Genomic DNA, 23,849 nt, shown 5'->3' on the forward strand with positions numbered 1-23,849 from the left:
GGAAGTGAGTTCCCTTCTGGCCCACAGCAAACATGGCCGCTTCCTGTCTACCCGGTGTCCCTTTGAAACTGCTCCGTCCTCCCCGCCTTTCTCTGCCTGCTTGCCCAGTCTGGGCTGCCTGCTGGTTCTCCTCATGAGAAAGAGCGTTTCAGGAGCTGCGGACGCCGTTTGCTTTATTACTGAGCAAAACCGGAGTTGTACAAACAGCTACCAGAGAAGGTGAGAGAAGCAAACACAACCTCTAAAAATACACAGCATACACTATACAGTAGAGTTGCCAGATTTGAGCCTTATATGGGTGTTTTTTTGTTTTGGAGCTGTTGGCACTCCTGCTTCCCCTGTTTATCATGGAAGAATCCCAACTTTTCAGTACTTGCCCTGGTAAAACGGTTCTCCCCGTTTTTGCTTTCGGGAGGGAGATGTCGGGGATATGTTTTCTAAATGTTGTTATTATAGGCACCCGTGTTGAAGTTTCAGGCCCAGCTCTCTGTTGCTTCTTAAGAGCACCTGCGCTTTTGCATTGCAGCTGTTCTATTTAAAGAAATAAAATGCAATCAGGTCCATCCACATGTTGAAGATAGTTGATATAATTTTTAAAGGGTAATGTAATAGACAGCAGGTGGAGAAGACCAATGTGTATGTGTGATGATGTGGTTGCCCATCTGTTTTTAAGAGAGTTGATTGTTGTGGAATGTGGAACAGATCTTCAGAACAAGTGGGATTTGGCAGCACTGCCTTCAGCTGTGGAACTTCTTGCAGGTCTAAGAGGGGCATCTTATGTTCTTTCCCAAAGAAGCAGGAATGTTAGAAGCAGCATAAACACAATGTGAGATCTAGGCAGCTCTCTCACCAAGACAATTTGATGACTTCCTGGGTTGGTTTCTGTAGGCTTAGCCTGTGGACATTTTTTGCACAGTGACTGTGTAAATTATAATTCTGACAGCACCTTTTCATGCTTTGTTTGAAATGGTTATCACTTCCAGTAATGAGAGTCGAGATATGCTAAATATATGATTTTTCCTCTCTCTCTCTCCACCCACTTGGTTCCAGTTCACACATGACATATTATCTACAAGAGTGTGGCATGTGTGTAATACACTGATGTGGGAAGGTAATGCAAGTTATTTGTTGGAAAAGTGCTACCACTAGTAACCACATGTATACCCCTGGCAAAACAAACACTTGTGTGATCATCACATGTACCGGTACACGTGGATCCTCCACTCTTTATATCATTGTACATATTTGTAAGGGAAAGATTAAAGCAGCCCTCAGGTAGTGGTGGAAATGGAACTGAAAAGCAGGACGTATGCACTGAAAGCTTGGAGGGTGCTGCAACACAGACAGTCCCTGTTATCTCCATATAGGACTGTTATCTCCATATAGGACTGTCTGAGCATGCTTCCAGTTCCACATAAGGGATTAATAATACAAATTGGATATTTGGACATCACTAATGAATTGTTGGCAGCAGCTTTTTTTTTTAAAATGGGTTTTATACAGAAAGGATAAATCCGAAATAAATTGGGTGGGGGTTGGGGTGGAATAGGAGCTGACATTTTGATGCTGATCACATCATGTGGATTCTGTTGAAAACTTGTGTACATGAGCAGCACCGATATCACAATAAACAGCTGCCTGGCAGCACACTAAAACCCTGGAGAGCCACTGCCAGACCAAACTAAACTAGATGGACCAAATTTTTGACTTGGTGCAAGGCAGCTTCCTGTGTTATTAAAAGCTGAAGTGGTTTACTGGTTTAACAGTGGCTGCCTTTGGATCCTTTATTCAGCTTCCTAGAGTCCCTCCAGGAAGGACAGTCAATGAAAATGAAGGATGCTTTTGGTTATTCATGGTGCATTTACTGACTCCAGGAAATTTGTTTGGGTCAGGGCCTGTCTACCCCATGAAAACCAGAGCCCTTCACTGTTGTTAGCCTGTAGTGGTGCTGTTTTGAGATGTGTGTGATGCTAAATTAATGAGGAACATGAAGGAATTCCATGGGGTCAGATGTGGGAAGGCTGGGAGGGGGCAGTCAAGTTGCTCACCATAATTTAGGAAGATAGGACAGAAGACCTCCAAATACCTCATGGTTATACTGTACAATTATGTGATTCTGGCGACAAATTAAGCGCACCTTGCATACAAAAAACAGAGCCTGCTCTAACATTCGAGCTATGAATTTGTTACAAATACTAGACAGGATTTGGTTTGGTTTTTAAAAAACTTAAAAGTCTGTACTTCGAAATGAAAGTTTACCTTTATCAACACCCCCTCTCTGCAGATTTGATTCTTGCCTTAGTTCTTCCCACCTCATTGTAAGTCTTGGGGGCCCAAATAACTCTGGTGGCTTGGTTTGAAAAACCAATACATTTTGTTAATTTAAACTCCCCCTCCCTGCCCTACAGTACAATCTGCCAACGGAGGGAAGTAAAAAGAGCCGGGGACCTTCTGGGAGTTACAGAGAGCAAGACGCTTTTGCCTTGTAATGTGAGCCAGTCTTCAAGAAGGGCAGGTGGTTATGCTTTGCATTATGCAAAGCAGCTGAGAGGCAGCCAAGCTCTCTCTAGTAACCAGCCGCGGAGTGAGCTGTGTTTGATGTGTGCTAGTGCAGTTTCTCTCTCTCCAGGTGCTGGGGATGGATTTCAAGGACAGCGCTCAGCTGATTGGCCCAGAGCATCCTTCGGTCTCCTGCACTCCTCCCTCCACACATATTCCCCACAGCAGAGATTGGAGGAGACAGTCGAGGCTGTGTGTGTGTGCAGTGTGGCAGGAGGGAGTGTAAATAAATGGAAAGATGAGCTGGGATGCTGTGCACACAGCAGCAATTCAGCCGGGAGAAGTTGATGAGCAAAGAGTGTGGAGGCGAACTTGCAGAGCTACTGGGGAAGGAGACGCTGCTCTCTGAAGCCGGGTCACATAAAGACCAGGCACACATTGCTTCATCACACATTGAAGACTTAAAAGCAACTTGTCTCCCCCTCTGCCCAAGCAAACACATCCACACAGACAGGCACAGAATCATGTCTTTGGCAGTGAAGGAGAAGAGCCAAGTGCGCCTAGTGTTTCTGGGTGCAGCCGGGGTCGGCAAGACGGCCCTGATCCGGCGCTTCTTGCAGGACACTTTTGAGCCAAAGCACCGGCGAACAGTAGAGGAGATGCACACCAAGGAGTTTGAGGTGAGTGGAGCCACCATCAAGGTTGAGATTCTGGACACCAGTGGTAGCTACTCCTTCCCAGCGATGCGCAAACTCTCCATCCAGAACAGCGATGCCTTCGCTTTGATCTATGCTGTGGATGATGCAGAGTCCTTTGAGTGTGTGAAGACTTTGCACGAGGAGATCCTTGAGCTGAAAGAGGACAAGTTCCCTCCCATCGTAGTGGTGGGCAATAAGGCAGAAGCCGGTGGGCTTAGACAGGTATTGCCCGAGGACGCCCTCTCCTTGGTGGAGCTTGACTGGAACAGCCGTTTCCTGGAGGCATCTGCTAAGGAGAACGAGAACGTGGTGGAGGTCTTCCGGGAGCTGCTTCATCAAGCCAACCTGCCCAGCCGGCTGAGCCCTGCCCTCCGGAGGAGACGTGAGACCTTCCCTAAGGAGCCCCCACTGCGGCCCCCCATGAACAAAGCCAATAGTTGTACTGTCTGTTGAACTATGTGAGAATGATAGCTGCATGGGTTTTTGAGAACTTTAGTGACCTGTGTTTAGAGATCAGGTTGCACCTGCCACAACAGCACTGTGGCACTCTGTCATTTTGGGGCTCAGGAGCTGTTTGTGAACCTTGATGGCTTGTCGTCGTGACATAGTAATTTCAGCTTTAGTGCCCCCCAAGTCACCAATGTTTGTGCCCATTTCGTGCATTTGATTTTGAGTTGCAACCCAAGAATTGGGAAGCCTGTGATGCTGTGCACAGTGTAATGTCTCTAATTCTGGCCTGTTCTGCGGATCCAAGCTGTTATTGTATAAATTGGAAGATATGTCCCTTAAGTCATGGAAGTGGATGCCCCAGGAGTGAAAGATGAATGGCCGAACAGACCAGTTTTTGAGGCAACATGGCTGATGTTGACAAGGTCCATAGCATGAACTTAGAAGGCAAGAATTTGAGGGCTCCTCTAGGAAACATGTAATTCCTGGGACACCTACTTATCTTTCCCTGTTGCATTGATTTCTTTGTGTTTTGAGTGACTGAACAGACACGGTGTGCTTGAAGATGGGAAAGAAAAGACATTGTTGGTGCCTATTGAACATCCGGTGTGTGTGTTGCCTCCCCCAAAACAGTGGGTTTTGTTTTTTGTTTTGCTTCAAATGTGTGCATTGACCATTTGCATGCATGTGCTTTTGTGCAGACTTTGTTTAAACTGAGCTCACCATTGTCTGAAGCACCTCTGCATTGTGGAAAGAAATACATGTCACCCAGTGGGTCAGTCTGTGCCTGAGTAGGTATGATTTTAATTTCCAACTTTTCAAGGGTTGTAACTAATAAAAGAAAACTCAAACACCACCCCAAAGAGTGTTGATGTTTATTTTATTTTGCTGCGAGGCTTGTGATTGGAAAACAAGCCACACTTCAAGTTCTTGTCACCCGGTCGTTACATAGCCTCTCTTGCTCCCATGTTCTGCTTTATGCCTTTGCCTTCATATCTTTGTAGGACAGCCACCCTGCTGAGTTTCTGTAGGTTTTTATGCTCTCGTGGTTTTTATGACAGACACTGTAGTCTGGGGGCAATATTGTCAGATTTGTTCCTAGGAGACCATGGCTCAAACTCCTCCTGAGGCATAAACTCATAAGCTTAGCCAGGTCAGTCCCTCTCAGCTGGGCTTTCACAAAATGAGAATATTCATGATCTCTCTTACAGAGCTGTTTTGAGAGAAACATTGCACATTATCACTCCAGTCCTAGATTCATTTACTGGGAACTTTGTACCATTGATTTCAGTACTTGTGACTGATGTGCATAGGGCTGCAACTTGAAGGTGGTGTATAAATTAATAGCATCCACCCAGCCACTCAAGTGCTTCCAAGGTGGGAAGCAAATAAATGTCATTTGTTGTGTTACAACAGAAAGGGATGATGCACTGTGGAATGACAGTTCATGTAGTGAAATAAAACTACAGATATGTTGAAAATTAATGCAAGTAAAGGTGGAGGGAAGGAGACGGCTGGGGATTTTGTCATATACTACATGCAATTTAGCCCAAAGGCTGAGAAGAAGCTGCCATTAATTTGCCCAACTGCAACGCTACACATGTAGCTCTCCTAAGTTAAGATGCAATATGGGGTTATCTGTTGGCATCTGATAACGTTTTGAAGCCAAACTTTTCTGTAGCTAGCTAAAAACACTGAGCTTAGGAGTAATAAGGATATCAGGAACTCTGAAATACAATGTTCTTCCTCATTTAAAGTTTCCCCTTGAGCATTCAGGCACAAGGCATGCAATGGCAAGGGTGGGATTATTCTTTCTGAGCTGCAGTGAGGAAACTGTGGCCCTCTAGACGTTGTTGGATGCCAATTCCCCTTAGCTCCAGACAGCAAAGTCAGTGTTCTGCGAAGAAGGGTGTTGTGGTACATCTGGAGGGCCACTGGTTCCCCATCCCTATGTTAGAGCTCTGTGCTATCATTATTTCTTGAAGGCATCTGAGAGTAACCACAATCAAAGGGTCCTGGTGGAAGGAAGACTCTTGCTCTGATCTGGTAACACTGCTTCCCTTGCATTTTCTGTGCTGTTGGTGAGCATTTGAATCTGCATAAATGTGACCCAGACAGTTCTATCAACACAATTTCCTGAAACTTTATTAGCCAAACATTCTAGCAGCTGCTGCTGCTGTTTTCAAAAAACGACCTGCCTACCCTCCATCTAAATAGCTCTAGGTAAATGGTATTTTTTTATTAAAAAACAAACCCCAAGGTTCTTGAGTATCTATGTATTTTGGTAATCCCCAAACACATTTATTTACTTTCCATTTTTACAGACTGTTTTTCACCATAGATGGTCACAAAGTGGTTTACACAACCATCAACAACGTGATCCATACTACAATGTTTAAATCGAAAGGGTCAAATGAAAATGTACGTTCAACAAATAGGCATAGTACAACTTACTGAAAACGCCTGCTGAAATAAAAAAGTCTTTGCCAAGCACCTGACATTCAACATGGTGGGGGGTGTCTGATCTGTCTGGAATGCGTTTTGCAGCATAGTCAAATGTGTCCATATTGTACCACATGTGACAGTGAGGAGATTTGTCTGAACCCAACACAGTGACAGGTGAGAGAAAAATCTCCCAGGTTTGAGGATTGTTTTGCTTTGTTTTCCCCAACCCGTGCTGAAGGGGGTTTAGTGTGGTTCCTTACTATAGAGGAAGAAGGCACATAGCATCTGCTTCCCACAACTGCATCTTTATGTCAGTGGTGCATTAAATCCATTTTCTTCAGGATTTTACTCCCTAGAGTACCTGAGAAATGTAGAAATACACCAATTAAACAAACAACCTGATTTCCCTCTTTTAATATATTAAGTACTGATTTCAGCCATGACTGTGAACAATTCTTGGTTGCCTCTCCTTCCTAAATTAACAAGAGAAAAGGCGTGTCAGTCTCTCTCTCATACACACAAACATGCTTTATTAGGTCAGAAAGTGGAGATGACATGAAACTCAAGTCAACTACACCCTCTGCTGGCTTTATCTGAAATTGTTAGTTTCCCCAATATCATTAGAAGACCAATTCAGATTTTTGTGATCGTTTTATAATAGATAGTAGCATCTCTTGTGCTAGCACAAATCTCTGACAGTTGTTGACGACCATCTGCCTCGAGAGACAATGGAGTGTGCCTCCGAGGGTGAACACAAACCACTGCATAAGCAGCACCGAAGTGACTTCCCCACAGTGCAAGCCTGGGCAGTGTATATGGGTTGCCCAGATGACAAGATCCTCCTCTAGCCTCGTTTATGTGGTCCATAGGAAAGCAGAGCAGCATGTTTGGCACCAGCCTGGCTCCAGGAGTTGCTTGAAGGAGGCATATAAGGCGCCAGCCAACCATCTTAGGGACTCCACCCCAGATTTGTGTAGGGTTTGCTCCTTTCTTCCCTCGAAGATATCTTGCAAGGGAGCAGAGGCTTTGGATCAGTTTTCCTTCTTCTAGATAACATGGGCTACTTTCCCATGTTGTTAAGCCGCATCTGCCCCTCACTTCCCTCTATAGCATGTGTAGAAACCATCTTCTTGACCACTGGACCCACTACTGATCCTGCCCACTCAATCTGCCGGAGCCCGTCTTTGCATGCAGGGGAAGTTCCTAACTCAACGAGGCTTTGAGACCCATTGACCCTCACCTGGTTTAGCCGGCCAGTCGAAGTCATTTCTGGTGTGTGGCTGCTGTCGAATGCTGACAGCTACTAGGATCCGCAGGTGAGAGCTGCATGCCAGGTGCAGCATCACCGTCACAAGAATAGGATGGGTTCTGGAAACAAACATCTCGGATGTCAAAGACCAAGCTGTGTAGTGAAGAAGCCAGCCGCACCTCTGTGGGGAGAGAATTGCAGAACATAGGAGCTGCTGCAAAGAATGCCCTCTCTCGGACCACCACCACTCCTAACACCTGGATGCATCTGTAGGGAAGGAGGTGGTCTTTTGGATATTTGGGGCGTAAGCCATTTATGGCTTTAAACACTACCATGAACTCTTTCAATTGAGCCCAGATATGAACTGATAGCAAATGCAGCTGTTATATGAATTATAAAAGGAACCCCCCCCCCCCCTGTAATTTGGCCACTGTGTTTTGGACCAGTTCCTAGTCATCATCAGGGGTCAGCTTAGAACCAGCTGAAGTTTCCTAGTCACCATAAAGCACAATGCAATAGTTCACTTTGGAAGTTGCCTAAGCATGGAGTACCATAGCCAAGTCATCTCTGTCCAAAAGGAGCCAAAGCTGTTGAACCAGCCATAGCTGGAAACAGGCACTCCCCTCCAGACTTGCATTTTCTCACCCCTGCTTTAATCAGTAGGCTTTGATTCATCAGAGGTTCCCCTCCTTCCCGCAGCCAGCTACTTTCTCTGCCTCTGGGTCCAGAGAGAAAGGCCATTCGTGCGAACAGGCCTTCTGCTCACTTGGCCTGCTCCTCTGGGCTGGAGGGATTGAGCTGGTGGGAATGGCAAGAAGAGCAGCAGCAGCAGAGACAGGCAGCTCTGGTGCTCAGTAGGGGACCCTCTGTGGAGTAGGCTTTGGCAAGTCCCCAACCATGGCAAACCCTGCCATGCTTCAGTAAGCACATGCAGGGCTTTTTTCAGCTGGAACTCACCAGAACTCAGTTCCAGCAGCTCTCGGGCAGGCACCATTGCCATTATAAGAGAACAAGGGAGGTGTTCGTGGCAAGTCTGGCACTTCTTTTTCTAAAAAAATAGCACCAAGCACATCTATATGGGTGTACATTTACATAATAAATCAGTTAAAAGACCACAAAAATGTGTAAATTAAAGGACAGAACTACGTAGCTAAAAAAAACCACGATTAAGTCTTCAGCCACGGTGTGCAGATATGATTACCTTTATACCTGCAATCTCTTTAAGTATGCGGAGTGCTTTACAAGTTCAGCTCATTTGTTTGTTCCACCATCTCTGAGATAGTCTTTAATATTTCTCTTTCTACAAGAGGGGAACTAAGGCAGAATTAATGCAGCTTGTCTCTTCCTACCCTGTTCTCATTCTGAGCACTTTTATATATCCAAATTTTATATATTGTAGTATATAATCTTGAGATTGGAAAGAAATTGCTTGTAGCATTCAGTCTGATAATAAAACACAAAAATAACATGATCTGAGAACACCACACTCTGTCTGTAGTAGTGAAGCCTATGGCACTGACTGGCTGAGCTGGTGTGATGATACAGAATGTTCAAGAGTATTCCAATTCATCAGTAAACTTAGCTGTTAGACCGTTTGAATGTAGATTATCTGGAAGGAATTCAGGTGCTGTGCTAAGGCAACCAGCAATCGTTTCATCAGCATATTTCAGCTTGTTCAAAAGGAACAATCCCCCCCTCTCCTCCCCTCTCCCACTGTCAAAAGGATTTACCCCCCACCCTACCCAAACCAATTTTGTTCAGGGCTTCTGCTGATGAGACTCATTAGATGACTCCCACCCTCTGAAAGAAAGCTGGTTTTGGCTGGAATTAAAACTTTGCATGGGACCTAGCTTTTGGAAGAAGTTTGAAAAATGAGAAATGGGTACAAGTCATAGAGATGCTAAGGACTAGGTAGCAGAAAAGGCTATGGACAGAGAAAAAGGAAGCTGGGGGAAGTGTAGGTTTAGGAGGTTTGTGGAAAAGAACCATATTCTTTATTAATGTGGACTAAGCAGCCGGGTTCTTTTCGGTGCGTGCTTCTGTTATGTTTTTAATATTATATTTTTAAATTGCTGCAACCCGTACTAAGACCTTATGGTGAAGTGTGGGTGAGAATAAAATAGACATACAGGCCTCATTTATGGGATAACTTAGGGTATATCATGATGTTGCAGGCTGAAATGTTTTACGTATTTTGTCCTACCAAAAATACATTTTAAAAAATGGATCTGTTAAAAACGGATTTCAAAAAATGGGATATGAAGTGCAACGTCTTTTCACGTCACCCAGAACATTGAAATTTGCTGCACACATAGCTAAAGACAGAGTCAGAGCTAGAAAGCCTGACAATGGGAAGTTTTTGCACCTAACAGCCAAAACCTGGAACATGAAGCTGGTTTAGCTAAGAGAGTATGCTGAGCCACATGTGGGACAAGCTGCTATAGTGTGGGCTCTCTGTTGCCTCTTCAGGCTTTGCTCGGGTGGTCAGAAGAGGCCAATTTACTATTATGATTCTAATATAAAAGGCATTTGGGCCCCACTGTCTTGACTCAACAGAGGCATTGAATTAGCATTATGAAACTTGTTTGATGGCTAGTCCAAGGAACACTGAATATGGGACGCATCTCTTCCCCTCCGCCCCCAGAAGGCTGCAAGTGGACCTGCTTCTACAGGTGGCTTGGTACCCAAGTAGTTCAAGATTTCCAGAGATTTAGATGTGTTATCCTTTAGCAGAAAAAAACCAACAAAGAGACTTGTGGTGCCTTAAAAACTAACCAATTTATTATGGAACAAGCTTTCAAGGACTAGTGTATTTAACAGTGGTAATTCACAAATCCCTAATTACCACTGTCTGTACTTTTCCTCAGTTCATTTCCCCTTGACCACACTTTTTACAATCCTCCACCCAAACATATGTATATACATACCTGCAACTCAGGATAACACTTCATTCATCCAAGGTTGACTGTAGTCCACAAGCCCTTATGCCTTGATAATTTGTTAAACCTTAGATGCCATAATTTGTTAAACCCTACTGGCACTCTGATCCAAAAGGGGGCGTTTTGCACATCTCTCCTTCAGAGGGGGACAGGAAGTGTACTCCAGATACATTAAACACTTCCAAACTGCCCCTAAAGTTGACAACGTTTCATAGGAACACTAGATGCCATCCTGGATGATGCTAACACAGCTCATCGTTCCTATTTGAGACAAATACTGCCTTAATAGTATAGAGGGAAGTTCACAAGTGGGGTTTGATAGCAAGCAGTATCTATCACCAGCTAAGAAAAAGCCCATTTCTAACTGCTGGCACTTTTAGACTGTCAGGCAATAGGCACCATCATATACTTCTCAAATACATTAGACACCAATTTATGCTAGTGATTCACACCATCCTGTGGCAGTGAATTGGCCACTATGTGTTGCAATAAGCATTCTACCCTAGTTTTCTTTTAATTTTTTCACCATTAATTTAATGGATGTTGAAATTCTGAAGGGGCATGTTGTTTTTCTTTTCAGTAAACAACTTCTCTTACTATTAGCCCACTTCATAAAACCTAGTAACCACACATTAGCTACTTAAAAAAATACTTTAGTGCTCTGTAGCTTCCACTCATGTGGTGAAAACCAAGACTGCACTGCTTCCTGTTTCTCCCTGCTGCACTAGACTCCACAGATAATCAGAGACCACAGACCACTTCTGCATGTTGGGGGGGAAAGCTCACCAAACTCTAGCCCTTTAGCAGTCACTGGAAAGCACCTTCAGGTCCCACTTAAATGAGATGTTCAGAATGTGTGAAATACCTGTACAGGATTCTGTGCAAATCAGTCACATTTAAAGGGTTCTGAAGCTACGATCTTAGCAGCATTTACATGCAAACACAGATTCCCATAAATTACATATACTTATTTAAATATGCATATACTTTTGGCAGGATTCACCTAACAAACCCCATCAGCAGAAGCCCTGAAACTCCATTTGAAACACTGGAGATCTGCATTTTCTCTGGTCTATGAGGGTGAGTGGGAACATCTGCCTGTAAATGTACTGATTTTCTGAAAACAATGCCATTTTTCTTCCATTGTCAGATATTATTTACATTTATTGATTCACTTATATCCTACCTTTCCTTCAAGGAACTAAAGGGTGGCTGCAATAGAAGATTCATTTGTGCAAAACGCTATCGTTTACTTGCTCTGTGATGCATTGTTCGCTGACTTGCAGAGGCTGTAAGAAAAGTCTTGCTTAATAATTATTTGGGCCCCCAGTAATTAGAAAGCCCACTCTTGTCCAAATAGATCTATGCCTCTCAAAGTGTAAACTGCCTTAAAATGCAATCTTGTACATGTCTACTCAAAAGTAAGGTAAAGGTAAAGGGACCCCTGACCATTAGGTCCAGCCGTGACTGACTCTGGGGTTGCGGTGCTCATCTTGCTTTATTGGCCGAGGGAGCCGGCGTACAACTTTCGGGTCACGTGGCCAGCATGACTAAGCCGCTTCTGGCGAACCAGAGCAGTGCACGGAAACGCTGTTTACCTTCTTGCCGGAGCGGTGCCTATTTATCTACTTGCACTTTGATGTGCTTTTGAACTGCTAGGTTGGCAGGAGCAGGGACCAAGCAACAGGAGCTCACCCCGTCGCAGGGATTTGAACCGCTGTCCTTCTGATCGGCAAGTCCTAGGCTCTGTGGTTTAACCCACAGCACCACCCACGTCCCTTCTACTCAAAAGTAATCCCCACTAAATTCAGTGGAACTTAACTATGTAAAGGATTGTGGTCTCAGTGCATCACAATCAAGGCTATTCCCTCTTTCAGAAAGTTACTATTTGAAACCATTAGAGGCAGGCAAATTTGATTATGATTAAAATAGGGATTAGGGGAATAAGGCTCTTAAAAGAATTGTAATATTAAGAGAAGAAAAATAAAGGTGGTATTAGTTTACCATAAATGAATGCTCATAAACACTGTCTTGTGACTGTGATTATAGTCTCTCTGCTCACTACTTTTCAATTCTACATGTGGATGTCTTTGTTCTCAAGAGGTCCAATAATGCTGAGGCAAATGGAAGGGTGGCTCAGAAGCACGACAAAATTGGGTTTGTTTGCAGAGGGTATACAGTGGTACCTCGGTTTACGAACTTAATCCATTCCAGAAGTCCATTCTTAAACCGAAACCATTATTAAACCGAGGCGCGCTTTCCCTAATGAGGCCTCCCGCCGCCGGTGCCCTTCCACTGTTCAGATTCCGTTCGTAAACTGAGTTAAAGTTTGCAAACTGGGACACTACTTCTGGTTTTGCAGAGTTTGTAAACTGAATCGTTCGTAAACAGGACTGTTCTTAAACCGAGGTATCACTGTACTCTGAATTCTGCCTCTTATTTCATCACAACTGCAGCAAAGTTCCAGAATTTGTTCCACGGTATTGTAAAAGACAAAAACAGGCATGTAGCATTTTAACAAAAATACAACTGTTTCATATAAAATGCATTCCTATATTATGTCAGAAAGATTAAGAGGACAGCTATCAGATACAAATGGCAAGAGTAGGCAATTGCAAGCCACAAGTCCACAATCTGTAACTGGAATATAGCATGTAAATTAAAGTATACACATATGGAGGGTGAAATTTTAATCACTTCAGATATTTGCAGGTTGCACATGTATGAATGTGGAAAGCCTTAAAAATGCCCTCAACAACAACAACAAAAACCCCTGTGATCAAAGCTAGAATTAACAGTCATCTTTGTACACAAGAAAAATACACGGTCATCTTAACAGCCAAGAAAAACTGCAGTTTATTAAGTTTCAAAGAATCTTCGTACTCTTGAAAGCAACTTCTGGTGCATGTTTTTAACAATCACATTCTATGAGGAGAAATAACATTAAAAGCCACAAACTTTTTTTTTTATCTTTTCATCTCAGAGTTACAGACATCTTGAATTCAAAATGAAAGAAGGCAAAAAAAAAAAAAAAAGTTCAACAGGATGTATTTGCTTTTTTTCTTATGTCCATCCCCAATTTTAAATGATCAGGAGTTCTTTTTCTACAACTCATTACTAAACTTCAGCATGGAAAATTGTATTGACTATTTCAATCCGCACATAGGCACATATGTATTATATATATATAAATATAATGTGTGTGTGTGTCTGTGTGTCTGTGTGTGTATTAAGGGAGAGAGATATATATACACAATACATATGTAGAGTGCGTGTAATGACAATGAGATGCAAGCACTCTGAGAAAAGGGTATTCAGCTAAATACACTACGAAAACTTGAGAAAACACAAGTCTGGAACCCAATCTGTGCATAGTTCATGATCCTCTAGAAAACCAGCTTTTGTTGATTTGCAATCTTGCAGGACCCTTTTTAATTGGACAAAACCATTAAAAAGCTAATCTTTAACAAAACAAAAAATGTAATGCACAAGTTTCCTGATCCAAGCAGGCAGGGAGCACAATGTTCATATAATTTTTAAAAACATACTCAAAGGGTATGCTATTCCATTGTCTTTCTTCCTTTCAAAACAATCAAAAACATTGATCATTTTTAAACATAAAGCAATTTTTAATATATAAAGCACTCTTCAAACATCTATTTCTTTTGAGTCCATTATTTGGTAAATATGTAACTGCTACACATTAGATTAGGTATTTTTCTTCTTCTCTTACTGTCTTTTTATTTTTATTTTTTTCATTTTGTTTTTTAATAATATCTTCAGTGCTAGGAGTTGGGTTTAAAAAATACATGAAATGGTGTGGAGTTGCTCCTCGGGAAACCCGGCTTTCCTGAGACATCTTCCACCATGTGCAAGATAGTGATCACAATATTTTTCGCCACTCTTGACGAAGAGGAGGAAAAAACAACAAAGGAGTACACAGCAATGGCCAAAGAAAAGGATAAACAACAACAACAACAATAACAACAACAAACACTGTTCAATCCCAGAGCTCTGAAGTAGCATATCTTCATTCTGAAAATAGGTTTCTTTATGATGGAAGTCTATTTTTTTTCTTTTTTTTCAATTCCTTTTTTTATTTTAAAGTTTGAAGGAGGAAAAAAAAAGGTCTGTAAACAGGTGGGAGCCGAAACCGTAGGCTCCTCCAAAAGCAGTCAAAACCTATGTCCAAGTGCTTGTTTCCGTTCCGGCTTGCAGGGAACCATCCACTCTTTACAAGTATTTATGGCCACAGTTCAACAAGAGTTTTTTTTTTTTCCTTTTTTAAAACTTTATATTCCGAATGGGGGAAAAAATGGTGCAATACTCCGGTATTTATTTCCTTGCATTAGTCCACAATAAAAAGCTGCTAAAGGTAGATATACATATTATTCTCCAGAGATACACACTGTAAGTTTTTTAAAATGCAGTAAGAGTCCTTGAGTAAACATTTACACGTGAATTGTCGCCAGCCCCTCCTATCAGTTTTTTTTTTCAATTTTCTTTTTTAAAAACAAGTAGGATTAGCTACAAGAAGGGCTGTGGACACTCAGTGCAAAGTTAGAAGCTAATAACAATTAAACGTTTGACCAAATAGCAAATCAAAAGCATATACTGAGAAGTGGGGAAGGGGAAAGAAAGGAAAAAAGTCACACAATTTGTTCAGTTGTACAACTGGCGCGCACACACGTCCATACGCTCACACATCTATCCATCTTTTTCCCCAATGCATACGTATAAGAAAGAACTTAACAAAAATATTCCTAGAGCCTGTTCTTTTGATTTCTGGTGCCAACCTGGAAGTGTAATAATAGAAAGTGTTCACATTTTGTTATTGGCCTGCTGGATTCAAGTATAGTTGCATGTTTGATATGTTTTTTAAAAAAACCTTCGTCTTCTTTTTTACTATTTTTTGGGGGGAGTTTTAAAAAAAAAACAATGACACAAAAAAGTAATGAAACAAGTGTAATGTGCATAGGCAAGACCCGTGGGAGTAGTGGACATGGATATTCCACCCCACCTCTCAATCCAAGTCGTACAGCTGAGGGGCATAGGATTTGTTCCCCCCTATGCTGCTGACTGCTGACGGGCTGGTCAGATGCCATCCCCTACTGATTACTGGATCCGCCTCTGGTAATGTGCATAATTATCACAGGCTCATTTTAAATAGGCTTTCTCACAACCCTCCCCCCTTCATCCCTCCCCGACTCCCACAGTTGATAAAATAACCCTTTCCAGCCCAAATTCTGAAAAGTGCCCTTCATGATAGAACTAGTCTAAGCAGCTTTTATACGTCTTTAAAAACACCATACAAACATAAAAACAAAATTAAAAAGCCATTGGAAAAAAACCCACATAAAACCTATCATTAGCACGTGACACTGACCAAAGGGAGCCCATACTGTTGCACTAACAGTTCACAAGGACTTCGGCAGAGTTTCATAGTCGATATTGGACAGAGGTACTAAAAAAAAGGGCTGCCAGTCTGATCTATTAAAGCTGGATTCTTCGCGATGCCCTGGACTGGAAAGGGTTACCATTATTTTCCTTTAGTGCTGATGATTGTTACTTCCATTTTGTTTCTCTGGTGTCCTAGATGGACTCCCCGCTGAGAAGGTCACCTGGGAGCAGAGTATTCAAAGGCGTTGGGCTTCCGATAACCCTGCCGTCATCGGTACTGGGTGGACCCCAAAGGCTGCTTGAGTACTGAGGGACCCCGCCCCAGAGCAGGTCACTGCTCCCTTTGCCACCTAGGCAGGGGGTATTCCAGTGGCCTGCATCGTTGCGCACCATGCCGTGTGAGCTGCTTGTGGAGCCCAAACGTGTCTGAGTGGTTCCAGTGTTGGACTGCCAACTGGAGGTGGGGGGCAGTGGCTGGCCTTGTGCTAAGAAACGGTTCACTTCCTCTTCTCCAGCGAACTCGGCCAAGATGGTAGTGTTCCCCAAAACGCACCTGAAAACAGAGAAAGACACAGAGATGCTCAAAGGTAAACCACACTCTTACCTGGGCTCAGAGAGGGGGATTTGTCTCAGGCTATTTTCATATTCTGTTATGAAACCTAATGCTATGAAACTCTAACAAATCAATCCTTATTATTTCTGTTTTAATGTATGATTATCTATATACTGCAATCGTCACTCAGTGGAGGGAATGCTTGATGTATATAGGAAAAAGCAGGGCTTGAAGCTCACTGCACCAAGCAAATCTATGGATGAACGTAGCATACAAAGCGCACACACATTTATTTTGCATACTTTATTTTGTTTTGAATATATAGACTTCTGTAGACTTCAGAATTTATATTTCAGATGATAGACAACCTTTCCACAACCCATTTCTTTGGACCAGAATTCCAGATGCTTTGGACGACAACTTGCATAAGCCCTAGGCAGAGCAGCCATGCAGGCTGGGGCTGACAGGTACTGTGGTCCAAAACATCTGGAAGGTGATGCTGGATAGCAGGGGGTATATTAAAAATAACAGTCAATTCTACTTTGGCTGTCTCGTCAAAGACAGAAGTGGCTATTATTTTTCAATCCATGGCCTTTGGTTAAGGCTTGTGGTTGCTTGTTCAAATACCAAAATCATGGGTTTATTCTAGATCTGCATAATTATATTCCACATGTATGCAAGTGTGTGTCCATCCACTTTTCTCCTCCTGAGCCGCTTTGGTAGTGTGGTTGACAAGAGGTACCATGCAAAAGCTGAGAGGGAGGGAAAGGCATTAGGCTGTGTTTGGGAAACAAATATTTCACCTGGAAGAGAACCTCCTCATGTGCCTTCTTCCGCTAGGAAATGTACTGGGCAAGAGCACTGCTTTCAGTTGCATGTCTCTGTGGCCTAAGAAATCATTTCTCCAATCCCCTATCTTCACACCCTCCTGCATGTCTAGCAATGAACACACCACACAGTAAGCCAAGGGGTGGAGACTACCATTCTTCTTCTTAATTAACTCTAATCACTACTTCTGGCCTTACATAATGAAATGCTGTAAAAGTACTCCATATCCAAAGCTGAGACTGATCTACTATGTCTCTAGGTTTCCTCCTCACCAACCCTCATTTAGGAATGCAGTGCGGGTTACTGCAAACATTAAAATGTTAAACTTATTTTTATTGGTTTTTAATTCAGCGCAGGATAAAAGCTGCAGAAGCTTCGGGACTGCTGGTGAATGGAATTGGGAGTCCTAAATAGGAGCAAATCTACCTCTTTTGGAATTTGCCAGTTTTTATAGGCATATCCTGTATCATGACTTTTCACTTAATGCCCTGCTCATGTAAATCTCACAGCTTAATTTTCATTATTCAGTTCTTCTGCTTCTGCTCTTACAGACACACCAAACTAAGACACAGAGGTCACATATGAACCACAGCAAATACTGAATAGATTGCATACATATGCAGAGATTTCTGGGCCTTCGCTGCTTCTTCCTTGGAACTGTATCGAACCACAGCATTCCCTTGAGTCAGGTTCAGATGGAATGTAATAAGAGGACCGTGCTGCAAGCATAGAGTACGCAGTGTAGAGCCATCAATCTAAATGGAAAAGGAGCACAAATGAGATTGATTTAGAGGCGTCATGAGCAACTGCATCACATTGGTTTTAGCCAGCCTTTCTCCAAAACTTAACTGCACTCACTTACATTCTCTCTGGAGATCCAGTACAACAAGAGAACTCACACCCACTTCTTTCTCTTTCTGCCTGCTCCCCGATATCAGCATAGCTACACTCAAGCTGTTTCTGTAAAGCCTCTGTGCCAAGTCTTTTGAGGTCATGTTCATTAAGTCTGAAAGCTTTAATTGGTAGGATTGCTTAATTACCCCATTAACCCAAAGAGAAATAAGACTTTAATCAGACTTGTCTTAACGTAAAGCATTTGATCTGGTTGCTAATGCTATGCATCTTCTGAGTCAGGGAACTTGTTTAAGATTATTTCCCAGAGTGAATTATTTTCCGGAGTGGTCGATGTGGTGCCGCCCTCCTGACACCAGCACTGCTGCCACTTACCAGGATGGGGGGGGGGGCAGTGGCCAGGTCTGGGCTGCACCGGCACACCAGTGGGAACATTGGAATGGCTCACTGACGCACCTGCACAGTTCTGTCCTACTCTGCACTGTCCAGGTAAGGAGCAGTGATGCTGGTGTTGGGAGGGTGACACGGCCCCTCCACATCTAAAGATGGCTAAGATTTTTTCCAGTTAGGGCAGACTCACTATACTAAGTCTACAGTTTCTCCTGCAGCTGAAGAGGAAAGTTGTGTATCTCCTGCATGGGCAGGTGGCTGAGCTGAACCCCATTTCTGGTGCCCATGCATTTCCATATGGGACCGAGCAGTGACTTTCTTCAGCAATTACATGGAAAAGTGGATGTGTGAGTAGAGTCACAGAATTGTAGAGTTGGAAGGGATCCCAAAGATCATCCCCTGCAGTACAGGAATCTCAACACACAGTCCCCAATCTGAAACCATACCAGACCTTGTTTAACTTTGCAAATGTTTTATAGCTGCACCACTAGGAGGTCAGATAGCTGCTCTTACTGCTTCCATAGACCACCTAAAGCCATCAGGGGAAATAGTGCACTTTCTGTAACATATACCAATAGCCATGCTACTGAAAGACAACCTTGTATATTTCTGGGTATCGAATCATTTGATGTCCCACTATTTTTAAGATCACATTTCTGCATTAGCTGATGGCCCCATTTTACATTTGACAATGAAACCTGCAAAAGCAGGAGGAAGAACTCTGTATTTTCAAGGCAGCTTGTGTTCAATGCTCATGCCTACTTCATGTGATATACTTTGCAAGGATTCAACCAATAAATGAATAGGTTAGGATAGGGTAGGCAAAAGGATCTGAGTGATCTGCAGTAATCACTAAGGAATTCTGACTCCCTTTGGTCAGAAGCAACCACCTTCCCTTTCAGATGCTGAAATAAAGAAAATTTGGGAAGAAACTAGGATTGGATTTTGGTGAGAAAGCACTGTGCTACTATTGAAAACAAGTATCTGGGCTCAGATCCCACAAACTTGGAAGTTTGCTCACTTCTGGGTAAGGAGATTCTATTTTAAATTTAGCAAACTTTGCAGCACTATATAAAAACACTGGGCTCTCAAGAATGAGGATTTGCATTTGGTTCTAGGTGTGTTTGCAAAGGGTTCAATGAGCCAATCCTAAAACGTACAGCACCCGTAATGAGTGCTTAGGACAGGATGAACCAATGGCTGTGCTAATGCAGTGTCATAAACACTGACAATTATATAGCACGAGGATTTAGAAGCAGGATCCCAATTTTTATCTCCCTGATATCTCAGATAGCCCACAGCTATTTTCTGAATTAATCAGGAAACTTTGCTTACCTGGGGTGTGAGGTTACGGAGGACCAGCCAGCTACTTGTTCTTCCTGAGCTGTCAGTACTCCACGCTGAGCCTATACCACAAAGAAAGGAAAGATTATGGAGAGCCCAACCCAACTTACTGAATGAAGGCTATACAACATGCAGGACACAAACATGAGGAATACAACTGCTATAGGGATTCCTAATAAGGAGGTGACTTATCAAATGCCCACCAACCTTTTTTTTCTTGGTAGTGGCCCTGAGACAGTACTGTAAATACCTATACCACCATCATGCATCAGATAACGTGAACTCTAGTCCATAAAAGCTAATGGAATAATAGCCTTTGAGGTGCCACAATAATCTTTGCTGATTTTTTTGCTGCAGGTTACCCCTCTGGAAACTGCAGAACAGATGTCTCTCTAAAGTCAGTGATGCTATGTTTCAGTAGCTATGAGGTGAGCTTAATGGAATGATAAGCAACCTGTGGCCTTTTCTGTTGTTATCCTTTGACACTGTTATCTGTCAAGTTTTGTTTTACAAAATGGCCAGATCATGATTTTAAGGATTGTGTTTAAAGACAATAGTTTCAAATGCTCAGAAGGCAATTTCAAAAGGATATTGCTGCTTCCACACCTCCTGATTTTCAGATATGCCGAGTTAAGGCCCCAGGAGTCCAGCTTATCATATTTGAATAGGTGATGTGACAGGGTAATTGCATAGAGCAGAATGCCATGTAAGGCACGGGATGAATGAAACAGATTAAGAACGTATCTTCCAGCTGATCCAGACATCTAGCACCCATTATATGTACACTAAAGCAAGCAAATCAACTCTAGATTTCTAGTTCATTATTTCCTCTGTACTAAGGCAGTGTTAATTGCTGAACCTGCACTGCTTTGACATTTAAATGGCAGCATTTTAAAAAGGCACATGACTTCCAAAGTCAGGTGGGTTACTGCACTGAAGCTGAAATTTGAATCCTTGTTATTTGGCCACCAGGTGGAGCTCATAAAAAGCCAATAATGTGTGTTTTTCAAAGGGTTGATGGGAGCATTTCATTTCCACACTTACTGGTAAAACAATAAATATTGTGACACGTGAAGAAATCCATCTGAAACAGTGTATGGTGTGTGAAACAGAAGTAGCCAAATAAATGGATCATAAAGACAGGACAGGGAGAAACCTTTTTATGGATTTTGCATCTTATGGGAAGCTATGTATGTCTTAGTTATACATCTTCCCTTCATTCAGAATTAACTTGCAGAGTTTGGCAAATAATTGTCACTGCTTTCCAGAGGATTCTGCCTGGTACTGCATTAAGGGCCCACACTTATTCAGGAACATTTGGGTGTGATGGGATCAGCTGAAGAATTTTCATTAGCGGTTTTTAAAAAAAGCAAATCTAGTAAAGCCATCATAAGAAAAGACTGCTGGATCAGGCCAAGGGCCCATCTAGTCTAGCATCCTGTTCTCAGAGTGCCCAAGCAGATGCCTGTGGAAACTGGCAAGCAGGACTTGAGTGTAAGATCCCTCTCCACTCAGCAAGTATCCAGGACTTCTGTCCCCTTTCCACTCAACCTTCTTCCTAGCTGATTGTTCATCCCAATCATGGCTTGCCTGAATCTTTGAAATCTCGGAATATAGCTGTTTTGTGCTATAGCAAGCTGTGCCACTTGTGCTGATACTCCAACCAATTTTGCACTAGCATCAGTTATCATGGAGATCAACATGGTTCCCATTAGGACTGTGCAGAACAACCAGTAGGAAAACAGTGGCAAAATAGGTGCAATCATTCTTCAAAATGTTGATCTCATTTCTGCTTTTCCATGAATTCCAGAAGCTTAAGATAGTTATGTCCCATTTGCAGCACAAACAACCTAAATCCCTCTTGCCTTTAACTGCATAGCCCTTGCTTACATTACAGTCTGAGGTTTCAACAAGACTCTCTTGTAGCCTGTTTTTGCCTTATGGGGTAACATGCCTCGTTTTACAAAATTCTGCTTAGCATATGTAGTACAGTTGTGCATTCTTTTCTCTACAAAAATATGGGGGAGCGGACAGAGAAAGCTGGATCAATACCACTTTCAGTAACTTGCAGTGATTTGGTAAATAGGTATGAACTTATATACCAAATGATATAATCATGGACACCAACAGCAAACTCATTCTCTGAGTGTGGATCTTATCATTCATGCGGAAGAGAGAGGTGTTTGCAGGCTTGGGGGGGGGGGGGAACCTCAGCTGATCTTATTCCCCAGTAAGTCTTCAATGGCTTTTATCCTGAATTACTGAAAGCACAACTGCTAATAGCACATAGAAATGCACCTGCCACAGAGGAAATTACTGAGAAAAGTACTTTCTGGGGAGAACTGTCACGTCTGACTGGTTGCACGAATTTTCCATCTCAGGAATAATCTAGCAAATGAGCGCATTCCACTCACCCTTTGAGGCCTACAGATTTGCTACATTAAAAAACCTGAACACAGAGAGGGGATAAGAACAAAAAAGTTGTTGCGTTGCCCCCTCCCCCCCCAAAAAAAACAAGGAAAGGAAAGGAAAAAAAGACAGGAGTCAGGAATACCAGAGGAGTAAGAGCTGGTCCAACCCAGTGGGCTGGCACCCCAAGTAGACGATGGCTTGGTGTTTGTTAAGCCTGGAGGTGGTCTTGTAGGAGCAGTAGTGTTTCTGGGCACCTTCCACAGTTCATGGGACAGAGAGGCTTGTGTGTGAGAAATTGGGCCAGAGGACCACGTTGATTTGATGTCTGACAGTTTACCTGCAACAGAGAAATGCAATTCATGTATTTGTTAGACTGTAGCATAGGGACACTGAGTGATCCCCAGGGTTCTGTTCTCCTCTTTACACCAGCATAATAAGTACTATAGCAAACATTGATCATAACTGGCAGAGCTTCTCTTGCTAATATATCTGCATAATTAATCCACAGCCTTTAAAGATCCCAGATTTGTTCCTCCTGGTTTGGACAAAAGTCCCATTAGCGAATGCTTCCAGAGTCCAAACTGTAAGATCTGAAATTAATCTGACTTCTGAATAAATCAAGTTACTTACAGGTTTTAAATGACTAGGCACGTAACATTAGTCTTTTTTCTTCTTCTTGAACTGGAGGAACTGTCATGTTTGTTTCTGGGTATGCTAGAGGTTATGGTGGATCAAGTCCCCTGCTAGTTCCAAAAGTGATCTGCTGACAAGCCCCATTGCCCCATCACCATATTTCATGCCTTCTCCTCTTCCTCCTCCTCCTTCTCTATCCACAGGAGGAAGAGAATTGCTGACATCTTAAGTTATTGCCCAGCAATTACCCTGGGTGCTCTCCAACTGTTTCTAGACAGCCTGAAAGCAGTAAGAGACCACACCAGGCTGTTTCTTGCTTAACAATATGTTAACTGTTTCCTCTCCTGTTATCTGTGGGGAAAGGATGATGGGAGTGAAGGATGCAAGAGACAGGGAGATCTTGCTCCTTCTGCATCCTTTAGTCATAGAGTATTACTGAATCTACACTATCACTGGCATTCTTGTACCTTGGCAGCTGTTACTTTGGCTCTCAGAGGGGAGAGAGTTGACCTCTCAACTGCCATCCCAGAAATGAGAGAAGCACCTTTCTCTCCTTCTTTCTGATGAGGGAGTGAAAGAGAGAAGGGAGTTCCTCATCTTGTTATCTCCTATATTAATCTGAAATGTTTCCACAAGGACTCCTCATGGCACAACATTTATTCCTGCAATCACACATCCCTTTCTGATTCCTTTTAATCATCACTTACAGAAATGAATGGTATGTGTTTAACGAAAGCAAAGAAATGCACATTATTAAGCATCAATCATATAAATGATGCACTTAGAAGTCAGTAAGAAAAATGCAAGACAACTTCCTAGCCTTAAAATATTTTCACATGTGTATAAAGAGAGGAAGCTGGTTCACACATGCAGTACTAAACACATTTACCACGGAGTATGCCCTGTGCTGTGAGAGTGTAACTTAAACACAGCCTTGTCCCAATGTGAACCTCAAACTTGTGTGGCCTTCCTTTTAAAAAAAAGAAAAAAGAACCAGGACCTAGTCCTTATGTTGTGTGCAAACTGTACAGCTGTGATGTGTGTGAATTCACCTGCAGTCAAGTTGGTTCTCCTTCTAGATACAATTTTTTGAACAAGATAAACTCAAAGGATAAAAATGTTAAATGCTGCAAAAATGGTCTTACAAACCATATGAGTCT

At 42.6% G+C, this 23,849-nt stretch overlaps 1 protein-coding gene and 1 pseudogene across 10 annotated transcripts in view; one reads left to right on the forward strand and one right to left on the reverse strand.

Moving 5' to 3' along the window:
* The first annotated feature begins 82 nt into the window (after positions 1 to 82).
* Positions 83 to 14,766, forward strand: LOC308470585 (ras-related protein Rap-1b pseudogene; annotated as a pseudogene). 2 transcript variants are annotated; one of them, XR_013991580.1, is made up of 2 exons: positions 83 to 219; positions 2,630 to 4,500. The product of XR_013991580.1 is annotated as a ras-related protein Rap-1b pseudogene (transcript). The 2 variants fall into 2 exon arrangements; XR_013991581.1 differs by lacking the exon at positions 2,630 to 4,500 and adding an exon at positions 11,274 to 14,766 and having other exon boundaries at positions 85 to 219.
* The window catches only part of TNRC6C (trinucleotide repeat containing adaptor 6C), a 394,661-nt gene continuing 383,921 nt past the window's right edge, over positions 13,110 to 23,849 (reverse strand). For all 8 annotated transcript variants that reach the window (XM_080993552.1, XM_080993550.1, XM_080993549.1 and 5 more), the window contains 4 exons: positions 22,199 to 22,393; positions 19,636 to 19,706; positions 17,674 to 17,813; positions 13,110 to 16,230 (listed from right to left, as the gene is read on the reverse strand). In XM_080993552.1, coding sequence (XP_080849678.1) covers positions 15,870 to 16,230; positions 17,674 to 17,813; positions 19,636 to 19,706; positions 22,199 to 22,393 — 767 coding nt within the window. In that variant the 3' untranslated portion in view covers positions 13,110 to 15,869. The remainder of the gene's footprint in view (positions 16,231 to 17,673; positions 17,814 to 19,635; positions 19,707 to 22,198; positions 22,394 to 23,849) is intronic.

This window comes from Podarcis pityusensis, assembly GCF_964106645.2.
Source record: "Podarcis pityusensis genome assembly, chromosome: 2".
NCBI lineage: Eukaryota > Metazoa > Chordata > Lepidosauria > Squamata > Lacertidae > Podarcis > Podarcis pityusensis.